A 26,306-nucleotide genomic window follows, 5' to 3' on the forward strand; every position below is an offset into this window, starting at 1 on the left:
ATGCTTGAGCATTAAAAAGTAATGAAAAAATAAGGAGAGATTGATTGGAGTGAGTGGACACGAGTGATTGAAGGCAGCTAAAGAGAGTTCGCTAGGAAGAAGAAACTATGCTTGAGCATTAAAAAGTAATGAAAAAATAAGGAGAGATTGATTGGTGAGTGGGACAAGAGTGATTGAAGGCAACTAAAGAGAGTTCGCTAGGAAGAAGAAACTATGCTTGAGCATTAAAAAGTAATATTAGCTATTGAACTACAAAAAAAGGGAGTGATTGAAAGCAACTGAAGAAGGTTCACATTGAAGAAGATGAACTTACTGTCAATCATTAAAAGTTCTATACTCAATCAAAGTATTATGACTTGGGGCTCAATCGGTAAATGAAGGAAATAAATTTTAAGAGTGCTTGCTATTAAAAACTTTATGATTGATTTGAGTTACAAGGAAATGTCAATAAATCATTATTGATTATGACGAGTATGATTAAAATTAAATGACAGTTAAAGAGAGCTTCTTAGCAAAACGATTGATCAACTGAAGTTGGTCACACAGTTGAAATTAAAGCTTTAATCCTCGATTCTTCGCTGAGTTTGCCAACACTTTTGATATGAATCAAATCGATTGATGAGTTTAAGCTTATGAAACTAGATTGACACAACGATTGATGCATCATATTGATAAGTTATAAGAATGAGTGAGTGGATTTGCTGTCAATCAAAGCGAAATCGTTTCACTTATTTTAAAACTGAATCAATCTTGTAAAACACTTTGAAACACTTTGATATTATCGAATTAAAGAGAACTCATGCATCAAGCAGTCAATCAATGAGTCAAATTTAATCTTTCATTCAGCTCAACACAAAAAATTAGTGTGTCAAACAGTCAATCAATCTTCAATCATCATCAATCAAATGATAAATCATTACGTCAATCTCTCATTCAGTTCTACACACAAAATTAGTTCATAAGCATTCTAATATATCACAATGTATTGTGCTGACCAACAGACTCAGATGATTGATAAGCTTTATAATTAAATAGTTATATCAAATGTGGTTTCCCATCTCAGTTATTTATACTTACAGACTGCCTGGAAGTAAGAGTGCGGCTCGCTGCGCACATCGTGACTGATGGCATAGACCTTGACCTCGTAGCCGGATCCGGGATGCAAATACTTGATGATCAGACTGGTGTGATTGGTGCTGATGGTGCGCTCCTCGTTGGTGCCGTTACGTTGATAGTGCACCTCGTATCGATCCTGCCTGGAGTTCACATCGCTGCGCCAACTGATGTTCAAGCCTTGCGAGATGCTCCGCAGTTCCTGGATGATGGGCGCCGAGGGGCGAGTGTTGCGATGCAAAATGCTTGCATTCGAGCTGATGCCATTGGAGAGCGCTTGCACCTCGATCTGGTAGCGACGTCCAGGCAACAGTGGTTCCACCGGTTCCAGCTTGAACTCGGTGCTCTTCGTTTCGACCACCTGCGGTGTGGTTGCATCCGCCTCCGTTTCGTTGCTCTTCTCGTAGTAGCTGCAAAAGTAAGTGCACCAAAAAGATTAGAAAGAGTTGTGGAGAGCCATCGATCAGCAAAACAATTTGCAACTTTTCTTGCAAATTGTTTAGTTTGTTGTACAAAATTGCATTTAAAAACTTTTATTTATTTATTCACAAAAAATGACATGAAAAATTCCAATTGATTGGTTTGCGAAAATCGAACAGCGAATTGTAATAAATTAACTTGGAAAATGAGAAAAACTTCAAAGAAAAGTTTGGTGAAAGGATTACAAAATAATTGTCTTCTTCATTTAAATCTTTGAATTTGCAAAGAAAATATTAATTGCAGATTTCTTATGCAATTATTTAATTAATTAGTCTTTTTGAAATAAGCCTTTGAATCATCGAATTGGATTAATTAGAATATAATAAATGCACATTTGTGTCTAATGTCAAATCTGTTACTCGAATCTCTGTTCTATCTATAATGCAAAACCCAAGTACAGAATTATTTCTTTAAACTGTATCCTGGAATCTTGGAATTTGTACTACATTCAGTGAATTACTCTTGTACACGCTTTTCAATATACTGAATATAGTAATTGGTATATTTTAGTATTTTTACTAGCTTTCTTTCTTAAATACAATACTATTTGAATAGTATTTTTATACACGCTTCCAAATATACTAAATATTTGCCTTCTGTATATTTTAGTATGTTTAGTATATTAATATGATACTTTTACTTTTAGCAAACTATTTTTCCTTCTTGTTTAATAATGTTGTAACTTATAGATACTTTCATTTAGTCATTTTTTTTTTAATAAAAACTTTTGACCACCAAATTTGTAATGCTAACATGTTTCCATAAATTCTATTATTCTTCCTGAATAAACGTTTTTGATCGAATCGTTTTTAATGAAAACAAGTAAGAAAGTTTAAAATATACCGAAAATACTACACAAAATACTAAAAATATACCGAGCGGTATATTTGGTATATCGATATGGTACCACATTCAAAATATACCATAGACGGCACAATATACCACATTGTCGGATAAAGCAACTCAGACACCCAGTAAGAAGGCGTTTTTGCCCATACAAAAGTATTTCTTTAATAACTTCCACAATTTTGATCTGATCGCAATCAAATTTTCAGGACTCACAACTACTATAGTTGTTATTGTATATACCAAAATTCGCAGCTTTAGCTTTAAAATAACTTGCTATTCGATTTTTTTGATTTGCGGGGGCGGAAGGGGGCGTGGCAAAAATTTTAAACAAACTTGATCTGCATGCAAGCATAACAAATGTGTCGAAAAAGAATTATAGCTCTATCTCTTATAGTCTCTGAGATCTAGGTGTTCATACGGACGGACGGACAGACGGACATGGCTAGATCGTCTCGGCTGTTGGCGCTGATCAAGAATGTATATACTTTATAGGGTCGGAGATGCCTCCTTCTACCTGTTACATACATTTCCTGCCGGCACAAAGTTATAATACCCTTCTACCCTAGAAGGGGAATAATAATATATTTTGAATTTCTGACAATGGTAGTTTTCAAATCAATTTCTTAGGCTTCTCAATAGTTTATCTCGTTTAAGATATAGCCTTGCAAACTCACCTGATTCGATAGCTATCCTGTATGCCCACCTCAGCTGGGTCCCATGACAAATGAACGGCATTCGTGTGATCATCGAGATAGCCCCTCAAGCTCTGCACAGGCAGCGGGCGCAACGTGATCTGTCCGTTCACTGGCCACGAGTTCACATTCTCCGAGATGGTCTTCACAACGACATCGTACTTCTTGCCGGGCTCCAGAGGTTCGGGGTAATCGAAATGCAGCGTGTTCGCCTCGGTGCGTGGCACGGTGTAGCTGCGATGCGGCATCACCAGCGACACCTGAAAGCTGTCGTACTCACTGTACGTCCGGGGCGCCTCCCAACGCACCCGGAAGCCGCTCGTTGTCGTATACGCCGGATCGAAGGTGACATTCAACGGTCGCTCCGGCACGGTGAGATAACGCGCTGTCGTCGGCACCGAAGTCTCGTTCTCGGACACCGTTTGCACCGAGATGTTGTACGGACGTCCGGGGACGAGACCCTTGAATGCCGCCTGAGCGGGTCCGGGAGGTTCGCCCTCGCGCTGCACGTTCTGGACACTCTCGATGGCATCGTTGGGCCGTATGGAGACCTTGTAATGGGTGTAGAGACCGGCGGGATACGGTGGCTGCCACAGGACGAGGAGCGTCGTCTCGTTGCGGAACCACACGATGAACTTGCCGGGCGTATTGGGCTCTGTGTGTATGGGAATTGTGCGTTGTTTTGTGAGGCGGATTCGGGTTTTTGTTTTGGATTCGATCGATTCGATATGAGTTATACGATTACTATTCAACTACAACTACAACTACTATGTGTTATGTGTTAGGTTAGCGGGTCGGTTGGGAGTGGGGGTGTGTGTGTGAGTAGTTAATGACAACAACAACCAAACAGAAGAGAGATGTGAAAACCAGAATTCGAAATAAAGACGCAACACAGCCAGCTGCAGTGATCTCCAAATCAAGCACAAATATGTAAAATATGATTTCATAATTTAGGGGAATTACGTTTTATACAATAACTGAGCTGTGAACTACATTTTTGTAATACTAAAAACACTTTAGTTGAACTTCTTTCTGAAGCCAATCTGAGTGCAACAAATTCGTGTTAAACTTGGCAAACTCATTGCTAAAAACTCTCTGGGCTATGTTCTAGTTTTCAAACAAAACTCATTAGCATTAGAACAATAAGAATTGCAATGCTTGCTAGCTGGAAATATTCCCTCTAGAAATTTAAAATGCGTTTTATAGCATTGACTCGATTCGCGATTGGAGATCACTGGGCAAGCGGCGTTTGAGTTACTTGCGAGCAGCAATTTGTTTTTTTCTTTTTTTTCGCTTTTGCTCGTACAACACACGTTTTTATTTGCAACAACACACAACACATGTTAAAAAGGAGAACAACAAAATTACGAAGAATTCTTATGGTTACCTTGAGAAGCTCCATTGCTCGGCTGTAGAAAGCGAGTGAGAGTCAGAAAGCAAAACACAGATAGAGATAGAGAACAAAAATTAAGAGAAGTACAAAAAGAGAAAGAAGTGGAAGAAGTATGAACATTTTTTTGTTTTTGTTAGATTACCAAACACCGAGAAAAACGTACATCATACACCAAAAGCAAATGGAGTGGAGAAAGAGACAGAGCGTTGTATTATTGTATTAGATTACCCCAAAGACTTTGGCGGGAATTAAGAGTTAAGATTTACACGTTTTAAAGACTTGGCAGTTAGAAATTACAGGGGTTGTTGGGACTGCGAGTGCCCGCGTGACGGGACTTACTTGTGGTGAAGTTGCGACTGGTGTAGGCGACCGATTCGTTGCCCTGATATAGCGTATACGCCTGCACTTGATACGTGCCACCTGGCGTCAGTTCTTTGGCGGACAACTGCAGCGTCTCGTTGCCCGACACCAGAAAACTTCGATTGTATTCACTGTGCGCCGGTTCCGTCAGTCCCAAGACTCGGATCTTGAAGCCCGAATATTGTCCCAAGCCCGGTGGCTTCCATGTGATGAAGGCACTTTTGCTCGAACGCAGCTGCACGCTTAGATTCTCGGGCGGATCGGGCGCTGTAAATCAAAAAAAATCAGGTCAATCAATCAGTCATAATGCAGTTATTAAAACAAAATTGAATAAGCAAAGTCTTCGCAATGTCAACCTCTCGTTCAGCTCAACATACAAAACTAGTGCATCAATTGGTCAATCAATCAGTCAAATTCAATCTTTCATTCAGCTCAACACAAAAAATTAGTGTGTCAATCAGTCAATCAATCTTCAATCATCATCAATCAAATGATCAAACATTATTTCTCAATTTCTCTACACACAAAATTAGTGCATCAATCAGTCAATCAATCTGAAATAAGCAAATCCAATCTTTCATTCAGCTCAACACAAAAATTAGTGTGTCAATCAGTCAATCAATCTTCAATCATCATCAATCAAATGATCAATCATTATTTCAATCTCTCTACACACAAAATTAGTGCATCAATCAGTCAATCAATCTGAAACAAGCAAATTCAATCTTTCATTCAGCTCAACACAAAAAATTATTGTGTCAATCAGTCAATCAATCATCAATCAAATGATCTATCATTATGTCAATCTCTCATTCAGTTCTACACACAAATTTAGTTCATCAATCAGTCAATCATCATCAATAAATGTCATAGTTATATTGTATCATTCAACTCAAATTAAGCACTTAGATTAAATCAATCAATCAGCGAATTCAAACAAAAACTGTAGTCAATCATTTATTCCATCATATGCACATCATTTAATCACTACGAATGCTTAGAATTGTGTGGACACTTGTGACCAACAATTTTGCACCGTTAATCGCTCAAACAATCACGTCAATCATTGCTAGCTCTAGAAATTGTGAAGTCACTTGACTGAACTCAATCAAATTCCATAATAATCAAAGTTGATGTTGGAATTGGCAACCCTTTGGTAAAATCAACATTGAATTCAATCAAATTTAATGTATAACATATTTGCACAATCATGCATTCAATCAGTCAACCGACCAGTCAATCAATCACTGCTATCGCTATTAATTGTGTATTCACTTCAAAACAGAAATCCAAAAATAAATCAAAACTTTGCTTAGTCAAGTGCTTATTCAATCATATGTCAATCATTCTCACCTGTGGTTATGTTCACCGTCCAGGTGAGCAGCTCGCGATGCGTCGAATTCGTGTAGTACAACCAAAAATTGTACTCGCTGCCCGGCCGCACCTTGGACAGCTTGATGTTCTGGCCAATTTCGCTGGCGGGAATGGTTGTGTTCGGTTCCGGATAACCAAATGGTGGACTGTAGTCAATACGGTAAAAGGCATTGTCATTGCTGCTGGCATTCGGCACGCTGATGACCAAATCGGCGCCATTAGCGACCTGGAAAACGTCGAGAAGATTACAGAAGAGTTGTAAGAAAGTGGTAAAAAAAAAATATATATGCCCAAAGAAAACAAAATAAAAAGAGAGTGGAACTGAGTTTATGATGTTCGTCAAAGTGAGGTTTAGATGAATCAGGTTGGAGTTGGAGCTGGAGTTGAGTCAGGGTCAATTGATGGCATGATAGATGGGCCGACTGACGGCCTGATGGATTGATAGTAGTGCCTCGACTCTGTGTGTGTATGTGTATGTGTGTTGAAGTCATAACTGACCTATATTGTGAAATGTTTTAATCTCTTATTGCTGTGTCTCGCGCGGTGCCATTGCTCTCTTTCCCAACACATTAATCATAGCGATAAGCCACACACTAAAGTCTACATTTTACACACAGCTGGAGGAGAAACATACCCTAATCTATAGTAATGCCAAAAAAAAAGCGCTGTTGAGTCACAATGTCACGGCTGTATAAATGATTCTCTTGCTCTCTCTCTCTCTCTCTGTCTTTCTCTGTCTCTACTCAGATTGCATCTCGTGCTCATTAAGTTTTACATTAATTTATATAGATGATTATGATAATGACTGTGGTCGCAGCAGCAGCATCCAATGTGAAACTCGATGCATTCGACAGTTGCATAAGGCAAACAAAACACATTTCTCAGTTGTTGACACTCTGATGCATTGTTATAATGCATTTTTCCCGTCCCCACTCTTTATATATTGTGGAAGAGGAAGTACAAAACGGAAGTGCTTTTTATTTTCTTGCTCTTCTTCAATGTATTTAACTTATGGGGTCTACGATCTAGGCATATGATTATTATATTCACATTTTAACAAGTTCATCCCAATCTTATCTATAATTTTTTAGCATTTACTTCTTGAATTTCTGTGAGTCTGTGAATGAAGCGAACTCGAATTATGATATGTGACCTTTGTTTGGTTTCCAGATTATATCTAAGCCAAAGAATTATATTCACTTTTTAACAGGTTCAACTTTTCTCAACTAATCTTATCTTTGATTTTTTAGCATTCCATTGACTTTTACGTCTTGAATGTCGCATCGATATCATTGCAATTTCTTTCATTGTCTGTCAACATTTGTGAATGAAGCGCACTCGAATAATAATATTATATGACCTTTGTTTGGTTCCCAGAATATATCTAAGCCAGTGAATAAAGCACTTTTGCAATTTGCTTTGATATCATTGCTTTTTTGTTGCTGTTATCTTTTAACGCTGACTCAACAGCTTTGAATGCATTTTTTATTGTAATTTCTTCAATCACTTGCTTTGTTTTTGTTTTCGGTAGGTGGAAATTGCAATAGCACGCAGTTTGTGATATCTTTATAAATAGAGTGTATATAATATATTCTGTGATCATTTTCAATGATAATTAATGGAGAGAGAGAGAGATTAGCAAATTTCTTGGGCCTGACTCGTTAATTTACTGTTGATCTGTTGTTGTTGTTGTTTTTGTGATGACGCACATCACGATTCGCCAAAACCGAAAACCCAAAACCCAGAAAAACCTGTGAGAAGCACGTGATATAGATTCAACTTTGGGATTGGGGTTCGGTTCAATGGTAATCTCATTGCACTTGGGAGATGTTAACAATGTTGAATGAAATTATAATTTCCCATGCTTGAAGTAAACAAGCGGAAAATCACAATGGAGAAGCGCAATTGATTTTTCAACTTTCCACACATTCAAAAAGCAAAAATAAAACACACAAAAGCTATTCACGTTTGAATATGAAATATTAATTGAGATTCTGTTCGAAATTGTTGCTATAGTTGTTGTTGTTATGGTTGCATGGGACATGCGAACAATTCAAACGTACGGAAGTTAATTTGTAATTTTCCAAACTGATTGTGGGTGGTTGGTTTTAGCTTCCATTTGCTGCTACTCAATGAAAAGAGCCATGCCACTTAAATGTTAAACGCGGCATTGGCTCACAGTGATGATGATTCACAATTCACAATTCACAATACACTCAATACTCGATTACAATTGGAACCTAAACACCGTTTGACTAACGCAACAAAGTACTGACCATGAGCATACCCTGTGTGAGTCGACAAGCTTGCTCTCATGATGCTATTTGATCAGCAAATGAAAGTCAAATGTGTAGCACAGAATATAAGAGTGAGTATAAGAAAAAAGGCTCAGTTGAGCAGCAAACTACAAATAAAGAGGAAGCAGCAAAACGAGAAAGTGCAATTTGGGAAAGTATAAGACTGAGTATAAGAGTTGAAGGCGCAGTGAATATAAGAGCGACTTGCTTTTTCATTATGTTATTTGATCAGCAAGTAAATGGCAAAGATGTGGCACAACGTATAAGAGTAAGTATAAGATCAGCAAGTAAAAGTCAAATGTGTAGCGCAAAGTATAAGAGTGAGTACAAGAAAAAGGCTCAGTTGATCAGCAAACTACAAATAAAGATGCAGCACAGTGAAAAAGTTAATTTTGGGAAAGTATAAGACTGATTATAAGAGTTGAAGGCGCAGTGTATATAAGAGCGACTTGCGTTTTCATTATGTTATTTGATCAGCAAGTAATTGCCAAAGATGTGCCACAACGTATAAGAGTGAGTATAAGATCAGCAAGTAAAAGCCAAATGTGTAGCACTGAGTATAAGAGTATAATAAAAAGACTCAGTTAAGCAGCAAACTACAAGTAAAGATGATGCAACACAGTGAAAAAGTTTAATTTGGGAAAGTATAAGGCTGAGTATAAGAGTTGAAGGCGCAGCTGATTAGCAAATAAAAGCCAGAGATGTGGAAATTTAAAGTGAATATAAGAGCTACTTGCTTTGCCATTAATTTCCACAATCGCCAAAGATGTGGCACAAAGTATAAGAGTGAGTAGAAGAAGTTTAAATATAGAACTAAGACTCAGTTGATCAGCAAACTAAAAAATAAAAAGGATGCAGCACAACGAAGAGTATACGATAACATATAAGACTGAGTATAAGTTCAAGTATAACAAGTACTGTCCCACAATGAAAGTATTAAATTTGAAACAAAGCTTGAACTTGACTATGCTTTAAAGTATAATACCGAGGAACTCAGAACAGGTTGTATAAGTCAACCTATACGATCGACGACACTAAATATGAATAGAAGACTTAGTTTAGTAACACATAAAAGGCTGAGTATAAGTATAAATCTGTTAGTAATACTAACTATAAACCTAAGTATCAGAGTGCGTATGCGATAGATTATAAGTATATAAAAAATACTGAGTAGAAGACATTGTACCATTGTGTTTTCAATCCCTTATCCAATACGATTTCGCTAAAAATATAACACGACATTGTGATACGCAAATGTGTGTAGATAGATGAACGCGTATTTCCTTTATTTGCTCCACTCTCAAATATAAGCTCATTAGGTGCTAATCCCTAGCAAAAATAACGTCAGCTAAATTGACATTTTGTTTATTGATTTGCATGAATATGCGAAAACATTGAAAGAAACCTAAAGATTTGAAGTATAAAGGTTTTTTTTAGAGCCTCTTTTCAGTTGTTTTTTTTATTTATGTTCATATTTTTCCTCTTTTTTTTTTTTGGGTGTTTTATAAAAGGAAAGTATTCGGTATCAGATTCATATTTGTAATGTAACAAATCGTTGTTATTCATTGAAATTGCAATGAGAGAGTTTCGAGGGAGTTTCTGAATGTGAGATCGAATGCTGTAACTGTGTGTGTGTGTGTGTGTGTGTGTGTGTGTGTGTGTGTGTGAATGTGAGTGCCTATGAGTGTGTTTTGTGGGCGTCTGGGCTATTTATAAAGCACTTGCGATTGACATTGCGGCACTCATCTGTTGTTGTTGTTGTCGTTGTTTTGCTTTGTCAGTGTCTTGGCTGCCTTTCACTTTCCGTTTTGTATATATATTTTGGTCGATTTCAATTTCGGACAACGCGGGAAAGTTACGAGCTGTGTGCTACGTTACGCATAGCAGTCAGCTTTCTGTCACCGTCATCGTCGCACACACATGCGGGACTTGCATTAATGAAGCGACGACCTTGTCGGCTCATTACAAATGCAATTGTCGCACAATTGCAAGCTGCAATTAGCTTTTTGATGCCACAAAAAAAAAAAAGACGAGGAGGTCATGAACCAATCCTCACCCAAGCGACACAGCACAAATGCCCGTTGCCCAGTGCTAACCTAACCCCTATGGCACTAATTGAGCGTGCTCGACTTTCATATACCCCCACAACTTGTCAGGCGACAACTGACAACTGACTGCTCAACTCCCTTTCGAAAAGTTTTCAGATTAATTAAAAATAATGCAGGCAACATCTCTTCAAGCATTCACAAAGACAACGGAAATTAATTTCAATCAACAAAAGAAAAGGGAAATGCCGAATGCAGTTTGTACCTTTTTGATTAAATGCATCAATTGCCGCAACACAAATGCCTGCTTCTATGCGCAATCAATTTACAGGGTATTTATCAAAATTCAACACGAGCAACCGCAGCCAATGTCATGCGCTGTTTATGATAATGATCTTGATGATGCTGAACAAAAAAAAAAACGCACAAAATACAAAATAAAACTAAAAAAAAAAGTGATCTGCGGTTCTGTGTGCGAGGGAGAAGGCGATTCAAACTTGGCCACAGCAGGCGGAAGCGGTGCCAAGCAGAGGCTGGGGCCGCAACTGTGGGAGGGGGAGAGGGAGATGGAGATCGAGACAGAGACAGAGACAGAGAGGGACAGGGAGGAACAACGGGCATCTTAACAAAATTTTCCATGGAAGCGTCGATTTCCTGTCGCTTTAATTTTTAATATTTTGTAATAATTACAAAACTAAACAAACCATTTTTTTTCAGGCAACACAAAACCGCAGCTCAAGTTGCAAAAAATTAAGGCATGACTTTCGTTTTGAATAGCAGTGAACGACTAACAGTTACCCTGCAAAACACAAGTGAGAAGCTAAAAAATAAACTTAAATATTTGAATATAATACATAATAACAATTGTAACAATCGACAAAAATCAAACCTAAATATTGAAAAGAAAAATATGTAAAAATTGTATAAACAAAAAACATTGAAAACCCATGAAAATTTTCAAAATAACAAAGAATTTAAAAACCGTCAAAAATTAATATATTGGTAAAATTGAATTTGTATTACATAATTGTATTTTAGATAAAAATAAAGCATTTAAAATTAAAAAAACAAAAGTAAATTTCATTACTTATATACAGTTTGAACAATAAATGTTAAATAAATGATTTGCTATCACAAAAATAAGTACTGAAAAGTTTAGTCCTAAAAAAGTCTATTTCAAATCAAAATAAATTGAGTTATTTATATTGCAAATTACGTATAAAAGTTGAAAGCAAATTAAAGTCGTGTGTCATAAAACTCACTTAGCATCTTCATTTTTGATTATATAAAGTAAAGATAGAAATATATGTAAATGGATGAAGCATTAAGCATTTCATTTTGAATGAAATGTAGTAAGTAAATAAAGACAAATATTTGGACGGGAGCAAAATAAATATTGCCTAGAGTATTAAGCTGTCTTTAACCCCTTAACTGATAGAACTCAAGACTGATAGATACACTGAAAAACAACTTCTAAACCCAATATTTTAGTCTGAGTACTAGGAAAATCTTAATGCTACTCGTAGAAAACACATCTTGATTTCAAGAACAAATAAAAGCTTATAAATTAAGAGGACAAAATCGTATCTTATCTTATTCATAGTTTTAAGACCAAAAATCTTATTATAATATAAAAAAAAATGGCACATTATATTTGAATGAATTTCTTTTCACTATTTTTATTTGTTATTTTAGCATTTTATTATTTGATTAACGCATTAAGTTATTCAACTGTATAATAATCAATTACAAACCACTCAAAGCTGGATAAAATCATTATGGGAATTTCGATGAATTACGGAATTTTCCAACCTAAGTCTAGTATTTTTGGTCTTGCGTGGAGAATGTGGCATTTTTAAGACTAATGTTCTTAGTTTTAGGAAATTTTACTTAGAGAGAGAATTTGAGAATATATCGGTGGTATATATACCATTTAAGAATTGATTCCTAAAGCGGTATTGTTTTGAAGAACACAATTTTTATACCCGCTACCCATAGGGTAGAAGGGTATTATAACTTTGTGCCGGCAGGAAATGTATGTAACAGGTAGAACGAGGCATCTCCGACCCTATAAAGTATATATATATTCTTGGTCAGCGTCAACAGCCGAGACGATATAGCCATGTCCGTCTGTCCGTCTGTTCGTATGAACACCTAGATCTCAGATACTATAAGAGATAGAGCTATAATTTTTTTTCGACAGCATTTGTTATGTTTGCTCGCAGATCAAGTATGTTTCAAATTTTTGCCACGCCCCCTTCCGCCCCCGCAAATCAAAAAAAATAGAATAACAAGCGTAATTTTAAAGCTAGAGTTACGAATTTTGGTATATACAATAATTACTGTAGTAGTTATGATTCATGAAAACGACTTGAGATTTTCCTGATTCTTGATTTTAGAAATTTGTTCTTTTTTTTGCAGTGTAGTCAACTTTCACGCTTACTTAGCTCACTTTATGCTAAACAAAACTAAATTTACAGAAGAGGCAAAACCCCCGCTTTGGGGCAGTTGTGATTTTAGCAGGGTATAAATGTGTATTAAAAATTGTTGCATTGATTGTAGGCACAACTCAACAACAAGAGGCAGGTGCGCCGCCTCAGGTGCTGACTGCTGCTTTGGGCAGCCAAGCGGGGGAGAGTGCGGGGCATTTGAGGCCGGTTCGAATGTGTGTGTGTGTGTGTGATTTATAAAGCGTTGTTGGTTTTTGCTAATTATTTATATGGCAGCCGCCGAAACCAGTTAGGTGAGCAGCAACAGAAGCAACAACAACAGCAACAGCAACAGAAAACCGCACCACGTTTTATTTTATTTTATTTCATTTGATTTATTTTTTTTTCTTCTTTTATTTGTTGTTGTTATTATTAATTCACATACTCACATATATTTTTTTTTCATTTTGCTGTATTCGATTTGAATGGAATAAACAACAAATTGGCGTTTGGCTATTCGACAAACTCTGAATATGCGAAATAAGTGAGTAAGTGAATAATTTGCAATTGCGTTGCTCACAACAACAACAGCAGCAACAAAAAAAAAAATGGTAAATAGTAAATAAAGCATAAAAAAGTTGAAAAGAAACCAAGTTTTGACTTGGCCCAGTTTACAAAAGTTGTTGTAGTTGTTGTTGTCGCAATTAACATTAATTAATGCAAAATTCGCTGCTGTTGCACTCACAGCTCAATCATTAACTTATATATACTGGACTTTATCGGGACTGACCCCTCAAGATCTGATCTCCCATTATCTACAATTATATAACACTTTTGAGCTCTGACACCCTCCTAAAAAAAAATAAAACTACTTTCAACTTAAAATACCACGTGTCAATGCTGCTGCTGCTTTTTGGCGCCTCTGTGTGTTGAACGATCAGCCAATTGGCCAATTAGCTGTTGGCCATTTATGTAGGCCCAATTGGCCGCTAATGAAACCAAACCTTATGAATTCAGTTCGTCTGTGTCTGTGTTTTGTGGCATTAAGCGCAGCTTGCCCCACATTCGACACTTGCTTTTTTTTCTACTGCGTTTCACTGCGACGTCAACTGTCATTAGGAAAACTGGCATGCGATAGTAAGCGATAGTCGTTGCGATAGTTGAGCTTACGGCGATCGTTATCGCATCATCTTTGGTAATTGATCACAGCTCAGCTGTGCATAGTTATTAATAGTTGTTTTTTTTATTGCTGTTGCAATATATTGTATTACTAGCATTGGGAGGAGCTTGATAGAGCGATTTTCATATCCGTTACCGAAAGGGTAGAAGAATGTACTACAAAAATACTAAAAAATATACCGTATGGTAAATTTGATATATATTGATATAGTATATATACTACGTTTAACTGCAAAACAGCGAGTTATTACTAAAAAATACCGAATTAAAATATTACAAAAATACTAAAAATATACCAAAAATATGTATTGGGTATACTGTTGTAGTACTTCATTTAGCATTATCAATATACCGAATATTTCCTTTGGCATATATTTATTTTGTTTGGTATAAAAATATACCAAATGGATATACTAAAAATATACCGAATGGTAAATTTGATATATATTGATATAGTATATATACTACGTTTAACTGCAAAACAGCGAGTTATTATTACTAAAATATACCGAATTAAAATACCACAAAAAATACTAAAAATATACCAAAAATATGTATTGGGTATAATGTTGTAGTACTTCATTTAGCATTATCAATATACCGAATATTTCCTTTGGCATATATTTATTTTGTTTGGTATAAAAATATACCAAATGAATATACTAAAAAATATACCGAATGGTAAATTTGATATATATTGATATAGTATATATACTACGTTTAACTGCAAAACAGCGAGTTATTATTACTAAAATATACCGAATTAAAATACCACAAAAATACTAAAAATATACCAAGTGAACGTTTTTGATAGAGCGATTTTCATATCCGCTACCCAAAGGGTAGAAGAATATTATAACATTGGGCCGCACAGGAAATCTATGTATATACTAAATAAATGTACCAAAAATACTAAAAAATATACTGAATGGCATATTTGATATATTGATATAGTACTGCATATAACTGCAAAACAGCGAGTTATTATTACTAAAATATACCAAATTAAAATACCACAAAAATACTAAAAATATACCAAAAATATGTATTGGGTATACTGTTGTAGTACTTCATTTAGCATTATCAATATAACGAATATTTCCTTTGGCATATATTTATTTTGTTTGGTATAAAAATATACCAAATGAATATACAAAAAAAATACTGAAAATACCATAATATTGAAATAGTTAAATGTAGCACCAAATCAATATTTCGAGCATTGCCTTTGGTATATTTCTAGTATTTTTGCAGTATATTGGTATATTTTAAGCACTGTTTTGCTTTTACTCAAAATCTGTATCTTTCTTACTTGTTTTTATCTTCTATCTGCGATAGAATCTATATACATATATATCTTTATTTTAGATTATAAACTTTTTATTTCTCCTTGATATATTTTATAATTTAACTTGTTACTTATCCCAGACTAATTTTTTGTATAACAAACGAATTGAAATTCGTCAATACTTAGTCAAAGTCTTAAAAAAATATCTATTTCAAATTGTTACTTTTTCCAGATATAAGTTTTTCTATGATAAGCGAGTTCGATATTTAGTTGAAGTCTCAAAGAAAGTCTATTTCAAATTCTTACTTTTCAGATACTGTTTATGATAAACAAATTCGATATTTAGATGCTTTGCTCAGACACCATAAGAAATCTTAACTACAACCTCAACAGTTCCCAAAACGATAATTAGCTATCGATAACTGTAAAGTTGTGGCAGATTTATGCAGAGGTTCCGGGTTTCCGGGTAAAAGTGCTCAAAAGTTATTTTGTGTGACAGGCGGAGTGGCAGAAAAAAAAAGAAGTGCAGATATGCGATGGGTTAATGGTAAGGGAAGCTAAGGAAAAACAGAAAACAGAGAAAAAATGAGCCCTGTTCTTGACACTAGTTTACACTACTTTACACAGCACTCGGTGCCTGACAGCACAAATAATTTGCCGCTAAATGGTTGGCTATTTTTAAAAAGGCACTCCATCAAGTGACGACTGGCAATGCCGGATGGGTGCATGCCACAATCCCACAGACACAGATGTATCTATATGTAGATGTAGATGTGTTGTGGAATATCCCAGAGTTCAGTGTTGGGAGCGACAAATGACAGTCGGACTTGACTTGACTATCTCTCCTCCACTTATTTTGCGCTGTCTTCCAACCGCAACAAGAAGTTGCGAGACGACAAAAACCAGCTGTAAACGAACAACATAAACTGCACAATTTTAGTTCATCCATTTTTGGGGCCAGCTTTTATTAACTGGCATAGAATCTCTTACACAGAAGATACAAAAGCAGACACTATGCATACCAATAATAACCACAGAATGAGCAATAACTCCATCTCTGAAATGCATTCCAGTAAACAAAAAAAAAACGAAGCTAAAAATGCAGACCACACCCTGAGGGAATGGGAATTGGCATCGAAATTGAATGAGCACGAAGAAGAAATCAACGAAAACCGCTGCCCCCAAAAAATACGGATTCGTTTACGGGTTAATTAATTAAAATTAGATCAGAGACGATCGCAAGTGCAGCAAAAGCAAAAGCGAGAGCAACAGCAACAAATAAACAGAACGAAGAACACGAGTAAACTTTAAATTACAGCAACAAATTTACAAACAACTTCAGCATTCAACGAGTGTTCATCAGCTATGACCGACGTGTGACATACCCTATTTAAAAAAAAAACACATTACAGACATTCAATAAATAAATTATCGACTCTAAAATAAATTACCAACTAAATCTTAAACTCTCCTCTAGAGAAATATAATAAAAATATAGCAAATTAAAGTAATTTCGAAATTTATTAAGTCAAATATCGACTCTAAAATAAATTACCAAACAATACAGTAATTATCCTCTATAGATATATTATAAAAATGTAGGAAATTAAAGAAATTTTAAAATTTCTTTCATCAGAAATATACTAACGAGATTTGCTAAACTTTTAGCTGTCAAATATATCAAATTATCAACAGTTATAAGGAAAAAAAACTTACATTTGATTTCAAAAAGTTGCAAAACACATAAATAATACTCCATAAATTTAACAAAAAATCACGAAAATGAACTTTAAAGTTATTTTGCAATTGATTTGCAATTTGATCATCAGAAATATACTAGATTTGCTAAACTTTTCAACTGTCAAGTGTCGCATTTAAATAAATAAAAATGTAAACAGTTATATGGAAAAATAACTCATACTTGATTTCAAAGTGTAGTTGTAAAACACATAAAAGTTCCACGTAAATCACAAATATTAACATTTGCAATAAATAAACATAAACAAAAAAGAAAACCCCCGAACAAATCAACTTTTAACAGATTTTGGCTAATAATCGAATGCAACAATGTTGCATCGATTGAATTTTGCGGCGAGCGAAGAAGAAGAAGAACAGTGCCAGTTAAAACTGGTATTTAGTTATTAAAATCGAGGGAAAATCGAACTCGCGGTGTCATAAAAATGCAGTTGTGCAATACGAGAGTCATAAACATACAACCACAGATGATGATTGCAGGGTATAGGAAAAATATAAATCAAACAATCCAATTGCCTCATGTAATTGAGACTAATAACAACGTTACACACACACACACAGAGACAGAGTTAATAGACCCTCAATTCGGGGTGCTTCATTTAGAGAGAGAGAGAGAGAGAGAGGGTAGAAAGTGCTGACAATGGGATGAGCTTTCCAATTAAAGTTGCGTTTGATCTTTGAGCGTAATTCCAAAATTGAATTATGCCGAGCGTTGCCAGATAACTGATGACAACAGAACAGCAAGTTGGCAACATTAGCGCATCATTTACATATCTAAAACAATCGACAAAGCGACGAAGAGTATAATAAAAAATAAATAAAAAAGAAAAATGAAACAAACAAAAACATAATAATAAAAAAGAATAATAATACTACAAAAAAAAAAAAAAACCAAAGCGAGAGAAGAACAATAGCAAACTTCAAGCGCTGATGTCATCGCACTTTTTGGGGGGAGGACGCGCTTAGTAAGCATTGAATCAAGTTGAATTGAGCTGAGTTGGGAGTGTGCTTGTTGACTACTCATTGGTAGTGGGTAGTGAATGGAGTAGTGAGCGGTGGAGTAGCGAATGTGGATTGTGTGCAGCCAAGTTTTTATACCCGCTACCCATAGGGTAGAAGGGTATTATAACTTTGTGCCGGCAGGAAATGTATGTAACAGGTAGAAGGAGGCATCTCCGACCCTATAAAGTATATATATTCTTGATCAGCGTCAACAGCCGAGACGATCTAACCATGTCCGTCTGTCCGTCCGTTCGTATGAAACACTGGATCTCAGAGACTATAAGAGATAGAGCTATAATTTTTTGTTTAACAACATTTGTTATGTTTGCACGCAGATCAAGTTTGTTTCAAATTTTTGCCACGCCCCCTTCCGCCCCCGCAAATCAAAAAAATCGAATAGCAAGCGATATTTTAAAGCTAGAGCTGCGAATTTTGGTATGTACAGTAATTACTGTAGTAGTTATCATTTGGTTGCGATCAGATAAAAATTGTCGAAGTTATTAAAGAAATACTTTTGTATGGACAACAACGCCTACTTAATAGGAGTCTTAGTTGCTTTATCCGACAATCTGGTATATTGTGCCGTCTATGGTGTATTTTGAATGAGGTACCAAATTTTGAATGCGATATACCAAATATACCATTTGTTATATTTTTAGTATATTTCAGTATATTTTGAGAAAAATACCGCAAAATATATTTCTTTTATTCAAAATGGGTAGCGGGTATCTCACAGTCGAGCACACTCGACTGTAACTTTCTTACTTGGTTTTGGTTTTTGGAGACACGTAATCATGATCATTTCAAAAGTCAAGGCAAAACTTTTTATTCTTCAAAAGAAAATAATAAAATTACAACAATTATTTTTATGTTTATTCTTTTTGTTTATGTTATTTGTGTTGGCACGTGAGCCACAAGACGAAACAACAGTCAGCGGCCGCATTCCGAATGACTTTAATTGCAAAACTGCAAAAGAAACACAAAAAAAAACAACTTTGAGACGCGACAATTCTCTTCTCAGATTTTATATAAACAAAATGCCAAGAGAGAGATAGAGAGAGACGGTTTGTTGTTGTTGTTGTATTGATCTGACAGGACAACTTTAAGCCGGCTAGAAACAAGTAACAAGCAACAAAACACACACACACAGTAGTCACTCAACCTTGAGAGACTATTCAGATTTACAAGTAGTACTTTTTTTCTGCTTCTTTTTTCTTTTTGTATACTCTATGCGACGGGGCATAAACAAATAAGCGAAACATCTGTCTTCAAATTGAATTACGACAGGAATTTAAATTTTGGATTCGAGTTACGACATTGCAAATGATTCTTTGTTTATATCAAGGTGAGAATGGAGCTTTGATTCATCAATAAATGCCATAAAATCGTATTGCTAAATGCCTAAAGAAATGTGAGCATCTAGTTATTATTATTGTAGTGTATTTGGCTGTTTGCTATGCGCAGCTAATTCTAAAAGAAACCAGTTGTAGATTGAGGTAAATGCCAAAAAATTCAGAGAGAATTACGAGCAGCGACTAAAGTAATACCCTATATATATATACCATATAAAGATTGAATAACTAAATTGCATATTAGATATTAGAGAATGGAAGATATATATCGTAAAATTATAAATTATAGTAATTAGCTATGTGATGTAACTTGAAATTCTCAATAAAGCTACAAATAATTGGTGACATTACGATGTTATGGAATCGCGGGTTTTAACTCCCATTCAACGTAAACAATGAACGCAACGGAACGAAATGAAATGGAATGAAGTGGAATGGAATGATCGAATAACAAGAAAACAACAACAACAATAACAAAACCGGCTGAGCAAGTGATTAAAAAGTTTATGACACCAACTAAAGGAAAACGAGGAGAAGGAGGAGGCGGAGGAGGAGGAGAAGATGGAGAAGGAGACGCAGCAGAGGCAGAACATGAAGAACAAAATAATAAAAATGCACAAAATGTACAATGTACAAAGCTAAGCAAAAGATTTGAATAAATTGTCTGTTGATACCTAATTGCGTATGCAAGAGCAAGAGCAAGAGAGAGAGAGAGAGAGAGACAGACAGAGAGAGAGAGGGAGGGAGGGAAACAGATGTACTTAGTAAATCTCCCAATTGACCTGCAACGGAGCCACAATAACAATCGAAATTTAATGACTCTAACGACGGGTTCACCCAGAAAATATAAAAAAAAACACAACACAGAAGCAGAAACATAAACAATAAAACGTGTCGCGACTAGAGAAATACCCTGTAAGAACTAATGAAAAATTCATGAAATTTGTAGAATTTTTTTTAATTCCGAATTTTGTTATGAATGACTTTTGCCGTTTTTATTACAAATTAAATTTTGATAAACAAATATTTTCTTAAATTCCTTTGAAATTTTCAGACCATTTAGTTCAAAGAAATTCCGAATTTTGTCTGTCAGAAAATATAATATTTTGATGCAAATGATTGAATGGCTCATTACAAAGTAAAATTTGATTAAAATAAATATTTCTTGAACATTGCTTCAAAACACAACCCTGATAAATTATTATTATTATAATTCCTTTAAATTGTTTAGACTATTTAGTTCAAAGAAATTCCGAATTTTGTCACTCAGAAAGTAAAGTAATATATTAATGCAAATGAATAACTTTTGCAAATGACTTTTACAAAGTAAAAATGAATTAAAAAACCTTTCTTCAAAATGTCGCAAACATATTTTTGTTAAATTATCCGTAACAAATGAAATAAAAACTTGTTCAGAAGTTTTGTCATTATGAATTTCAGCGAATTTTAAACTTCGCAATTTAATCACATAAAAACATACCCAAAAAAAAAAAAAAACTCCGACCTTTATCTAACAAAAATGCACTTGAAGTTTGCCCAACAACAACATTAATATACAGACCTGCTGCTGACCTGAAAAGATGATCTCAACAATTATATGAAAAAAAAAACAAATCAGAAAAAAAATGTCTCGCATAACTTGATTGCATCGTTCTCATTCTCACTTCTCCATTCTCAACCTGAAATTGTACAGGGTATCATTTTGAATTGGAAGAAGCGAAAGTTGTTGCAGTTGTTTATTTAATGAAAACCCAAAATGGTACAATGTACTATAATATGTACAAAAGCAAAGTATTTGAATATGATATTCGAATGGACTGGAGAATACTAAATACTGAATGAGGACAGATCGCAACCAGTTAATGAGCAATCTTGAAGTGATCATCAGTTCGCTAAACAGACAAACAAATACAAATACGAGTATTATTGATTCAATTCGCTTCAACAAGCGAAATTTATCTTATGATCCCGAAATACTCGTCGTAGTACGACGTGTACTTAACAGGCAACAATCTCATTTCTCTGGAATTTTGTCACACCTCTCATCTTTCCCCTTATTCCCCACATTTGTGTGGTGTTTGTGTAGTTCATAAGCGAATTCGTGCGAAATATTTATAGATCTGATCTGATATATAGACCTGTGAGTTGTGATTAAAGTTCAACCAAAACATTTGCAGCTCTATCAGATTTCAGATTTCAGCAAAACGGTAAATGCAACGTTAATTCCAAACAATTCTATTCTTTTTCTATACTTTCAAATTAATCATCAATTAAAAATAATCACAAATTTCGTCGAAATTCAAATTCTTTTTAAATGATGCAAATAATATATACGCAATCCAAATATAATTTACTCTTTACTTCTAACGAACCCAAATCGAAATTGAAAACTAAAAATTTAACTAAAATAATAAATATTGAGTAATATATATTATTTTTCAAATATTTATAGAACTTTTTGCCGATCTCATCTTTTAATTGAATGCAATTAAATAAATATTTGCAATTAATGTACTTTTCAATTATTGAATATTCAAACCAAAGATTTGCATTCGAAATTTAATTCAATTTATTTTTTTCGCATATTTTAATTGAAGAATAATAAAATTGTTTACGACATAAACGAATACAAGTGTGTGTGTCGAATATTAAAATATAAATTTAAATCTTTCAAACGAACTCAATATTCCATTATAATATTGCAATCGAAAATAAAAAAGGAGAATTCGAAGCTGTGTAATTGCAAGCTAGTTATCGATATATCGATAGTTTGGCCAAGTACACCGTTAATTTCGTTCACTGTACATTTGTGTGTGTGACGAATTTTAGTGAATTACGAAGTTCGGAATTCCCAGCAAGCCCAACAACGAGTGGAAAGTGTGGAAGGGGTCAAATGTAATGAAACGAAAAGGAAAAGGAAAGGTAGCTAAAGGCACGTAGAAAGAGGGGAAAGAGGAAAGAGAGTTGAAATAACGTCACTCACCTGTGGCCAGCAAATTGTCAAAATGATAAAAGCAAGTAAAGTGTGTTGTTGTTGTTGCTGTTGATGTTTTTTTCGTTTGTTGTGCTTTTGTTGTAGCAGTTGTTGTTTTTGTTGCTGCTGCTCCATTGCGAGTACAGTAGAAATCCCAAAAGTCGCTCTTCTTCTTGTATTTGCAGTTGTCGTTGTGTTGTTGTTGTTTTTGTTATAACATCATTTGTCTTTATGTTTTGTGTGCGTGAATAACTATCACTCTCTCTCTCTCTCTCTCTTTCTTTCACTTAATTAATATTGCACTTGGTTTTGTGACAGCGAAGGCGGCGTTTTTAGCTATATATATGTAGTACTATAACAAAAACAAGAATTACTTTTAAAATTGTTGCTATTTTTTTTGGTTTTTTTTTTTTTGCGCTAATGACTGTGACTGCGACTGCGACAGCGGCAGAGTTGATGACGCGAGCGACGCTGACTGCAATTCAAGGAATGCGTCGCTGCCAAAATGCTGCTGCTGAGAGCGCCAGCAAGATCCTCTCTTGAATAATGTCAGGCGAGCGAGAGCGAGAGAGCACGCTGCGCTGCTACTTGTTTCTGCAGGTAGAAAGCAAAGCAAAGCAAATGACGCGTCGCTGCAGTCTGTGGTGCAAAGAGAGCCACGCACAAGTGCGTGTGAATGTGCATTGCGCACACATACACACATCTGCACGAGTCTCTTTGTGTGTGTGCGAGTGCGTGTAATAACGGCGCTTTACAACCGACGCAGTTGTTGTCTCTTCTTCCTCTGCTGCTGCTTCTTCTTCTGTTATTGCTGTTGGCTGCATTACGAAATAACTGCGCGTTCGCAACGGCAATTACTAAGCAATTGTTGTTGTTGTTGTTGTTGCTGATTTAATGCTGAAGCTGTTCTTCTACAATTATTGCACCCCCACTCCACCTACACCAGCATTTGTAATTATATTAATGCTAATTGCACGCATTTATTTCAACAACAGCAACAACACTGTGAATTGCTGTCGCCGCCCTTTACTCGCACATACACACACACACACACTCACAGCCAGTCGCTCATTCTCATGTACGAAATGCGGCGGCGCAACAGCGACTGCGGCAGCGACGTCGCAACAAAAGAAGACAAAATAAATTCACTTGTAATTGTTGTTGTTGTTGTTGTTGTTGCTGCTGCTGCTGCTGGCGACGTCGCTGCTGCATTAATAAAATAAACTAGTCACGTTTTGGTTGATGCTTTTAGTACAAATTGTTTCTTTCTTTTTGTTATTTTTCGGTGAAATTTCAATGGCCGTCGACGTCGACGCCGCTGTCGCAGCCGCTCTGCATTTTTATGCGCAAATTCAAAGCAAAAGAAAAAAGCAACTATTTTAAATTAGTTATTAACTAATACAAGTAACACACACACACACACACACACACAAATTAATTCAGGCAGCAGCCACGGCGGCGTTGTAAACACTCCAACACACTCTCGCACACACACACAAGCATAACACAACATGCACATAAATAAGACGAGGGGAAAAAAATTCACACACACGGGAGTCTTGTTTTTTTTTTTTATTTACTTGTTGCCGATAACTTGAACATTTGTGCTATTTCCTTTTTATATGCAGGGGCGGCTTGGCTTTGCGCCAACAAAAAACAAAAAAAAACACAAATCCGAGAGCGTAGCGCGGCGCAACAATTTGTTTAAAACATATTGTTAAATGACGAAATTAAATGCGCGCGGAGCTTCGCAAGCAACAAACACAAATATATATGCCGAAGCGAACCGAGCCGAACGAAGAAGAGCATAAAAATGAACAAAAACAATACGGCCAGCGTGACCGCAGTTTGAATTGCCCAAAAATAAACAGATAAAATATACCAAAACAGTGTTGCTTTGGTATATCGGTAGAGGCACCTGCAAAACTCCCACAACTCAGCAAGTAATCGATATCGATAGCTAACAGTGCATTAACAGCGATAGGTAATTACCGAGTTTAAATGCTGACTTAAATTGTATTAAATAAAGTATGTATATCTACATTTAATATTAGTAGTATTATTTTCAGAGTGCAGGAAAGTGTTTTACTTGTTTTTTAGCCCATTTCTAAGGCCACTAGGAAGTGCTTAAAAACAGCTTAAACTTGGTTGCAGCGCCTCAAGTGCAACGTGTAAGAAAAGGGCGTTGTAATGGGCACATAAGCATAACAATGAAACTGAATGAGCGTAATATGCGAGATATCTGCTTTTGCTTTTGTTCGCTTTTGTGGTCGGAAATGGGGGCCCGTTGACATTTTTGGCATCACCTAAAGTTTTGCAATTGAAATACCAAGAGATTTACCCTAACAACTTGTACTTTGTATTACTAAATATTCTTCAATGCTGAACGTAACTGCTTTCTAGTATACGATTAAATACAATATTCTATAATAATTTAGTAACAAACGCTGCAAGCAGCAAGCAACTTACCTCTATTTCAAGCGCCGCCCGAAAGTATGCAACAAAATTTGTAAGCAGCTGGTGTTTGGAAAATGTGGCGGCAGGCTGATTGCCAAGCTATCGATTGTTGCCAACGCATCACATCTGTAACAAGGTAGAAGAACGTAATTTGTTGAGTTGAAATATATATAATAACTATTATTAATAAGCATTCTGTACTAAGTAAATTAAACTGTAGTTGATTATTTGAAAATGTGTGTTTGGCGCGCACACTTTACAGCTGGATTATTTAGTGCCAAATCGCTCAGCAAAGTATCGATTGAAGTTATCAATATCGCAGTCAATAAGTGGGCGCCGAATTCAAACGTTAACTGGAAAGGTAATTGGAGATATGTTTAAAATTGCGTGTGTTTCGTTGTCCAGCGAATGACTTTCAAAAAGAGCTCCCTCTAGAGCGATTAAAAACCCTAGTGACAGCAATTTTCTATATACTAATTATTATATATGCAGAGCAAGTAGAGTTGAACTCGGCTTAAGGAGGCACACACAGGGTATGCGGAGGGTATATGGGTTGCAGCTCTTTACTTTTCGAATTCTTGATTATGTTGTATCTATACTTTCTATCATGCATAAATATTTGTTTTGTACGTTCAACGCTTCTTTGGTTGAATTGATTGTCTATACCCTGTAAATCGGCTGTACTTCGTCTAGATTCTAGAGTAACTCAATTTAATTCACTTGCCTTTTCTTTCAGTACTTTTTTGTTGTATATAATTTATAAATTATTGTAGTTTAATTTGCAAACTGGCAAACCGACTGCATTATACCCTGTAATCGTACTTAGCGTATACTAAAATGAGCTAATTTTTAAGCATTGCATGCAAAACATAATGCTAATACATTGGTTGGGTGTAAACATATTACAGGGTATGTTTAGGTCGTGCCTACCCTGTGTGTGTTCCACAGCTATAATTTGTTAACCGTCATTTTGGTATATTATACGCATAATACAGGGTATGTTTAATACATTTCCTTGATACAATAAACGTATTTTTACAGGGTATGTTTAAGTCGTGCTGACCCTGTGTGTTTTTTGTTAACTGGTATATTATACGCATAATACAGAGTGTCTTTAATACATTTCTTTGGCATATTAAACGTATTTTTAGAGGGTATGTTTAGGTCGTGCTGACTCTTTGTGTTAGTGTAGCTATAATTTGTTAACTGTCATGTTAATTCCATGCGTAATACGCGTGTTCATTATGTTAAACACTTGCCCAATAGC

The 26,306-nt window shown here is 35.5% G+C and overlaps 1 protein-coding gene across 3 annotated transcripts in view; it reads right to left on the reverse strand.

Moving 5' to 3' along the window:
* Positions 1-22,934, reverse strand: part of LOC117566954 (tyrosine-protein phosphatase 10D) — a 31,132-nt gene extending 8,198 nt beyond the window's left edge. For all 3 annotated transcript variants that reach the window (XM_034246616.2, XM_034246607.2, XM_034246598.2), the window contains exons 1-5: positions 22,592-22,934; positions 6,241-6,487; positions 4,867-5,154; positions 3,117-3,789; positions 1,078-1,523 (exon numbers count right to left, since the gene is read on the reverse strand). In XM_034246616.2, coding sequence (XP_034102507.1) covers positions 1,078-1,523; positions 3,117-3,789; positions 4,867-5,154; positions 6,241-6,487; positions 22,592-22,717 — 1,780 coding nt within the window. In that variant the 5' untranslated portion in view covers positions 22,718-22,934. The remainder of the gene's footprint in view (positions 1-1,077; positions 1,524-3,116; positions 3,790-4,866; positions 5,155-6,240; positions 6,488-22,591) is intronic.
* Positions 22,935-26,306: the final 3,372 nt, after the last annotated feature.

The sequence above is a fragment of the Drosophila albomicans genome, chromosome X (assembly GCF_009650485.2).
Source record: "Drosophila albomicans strain 15112-1751.03 chromosome X, ASM965048v2, whole genome shotgun sequence".
NCBI lineage: Eukaryota > Metazoa > Arthropoda > Insecta > Diptera > Drosophilidae > Drosophila > Drosophila albomicans.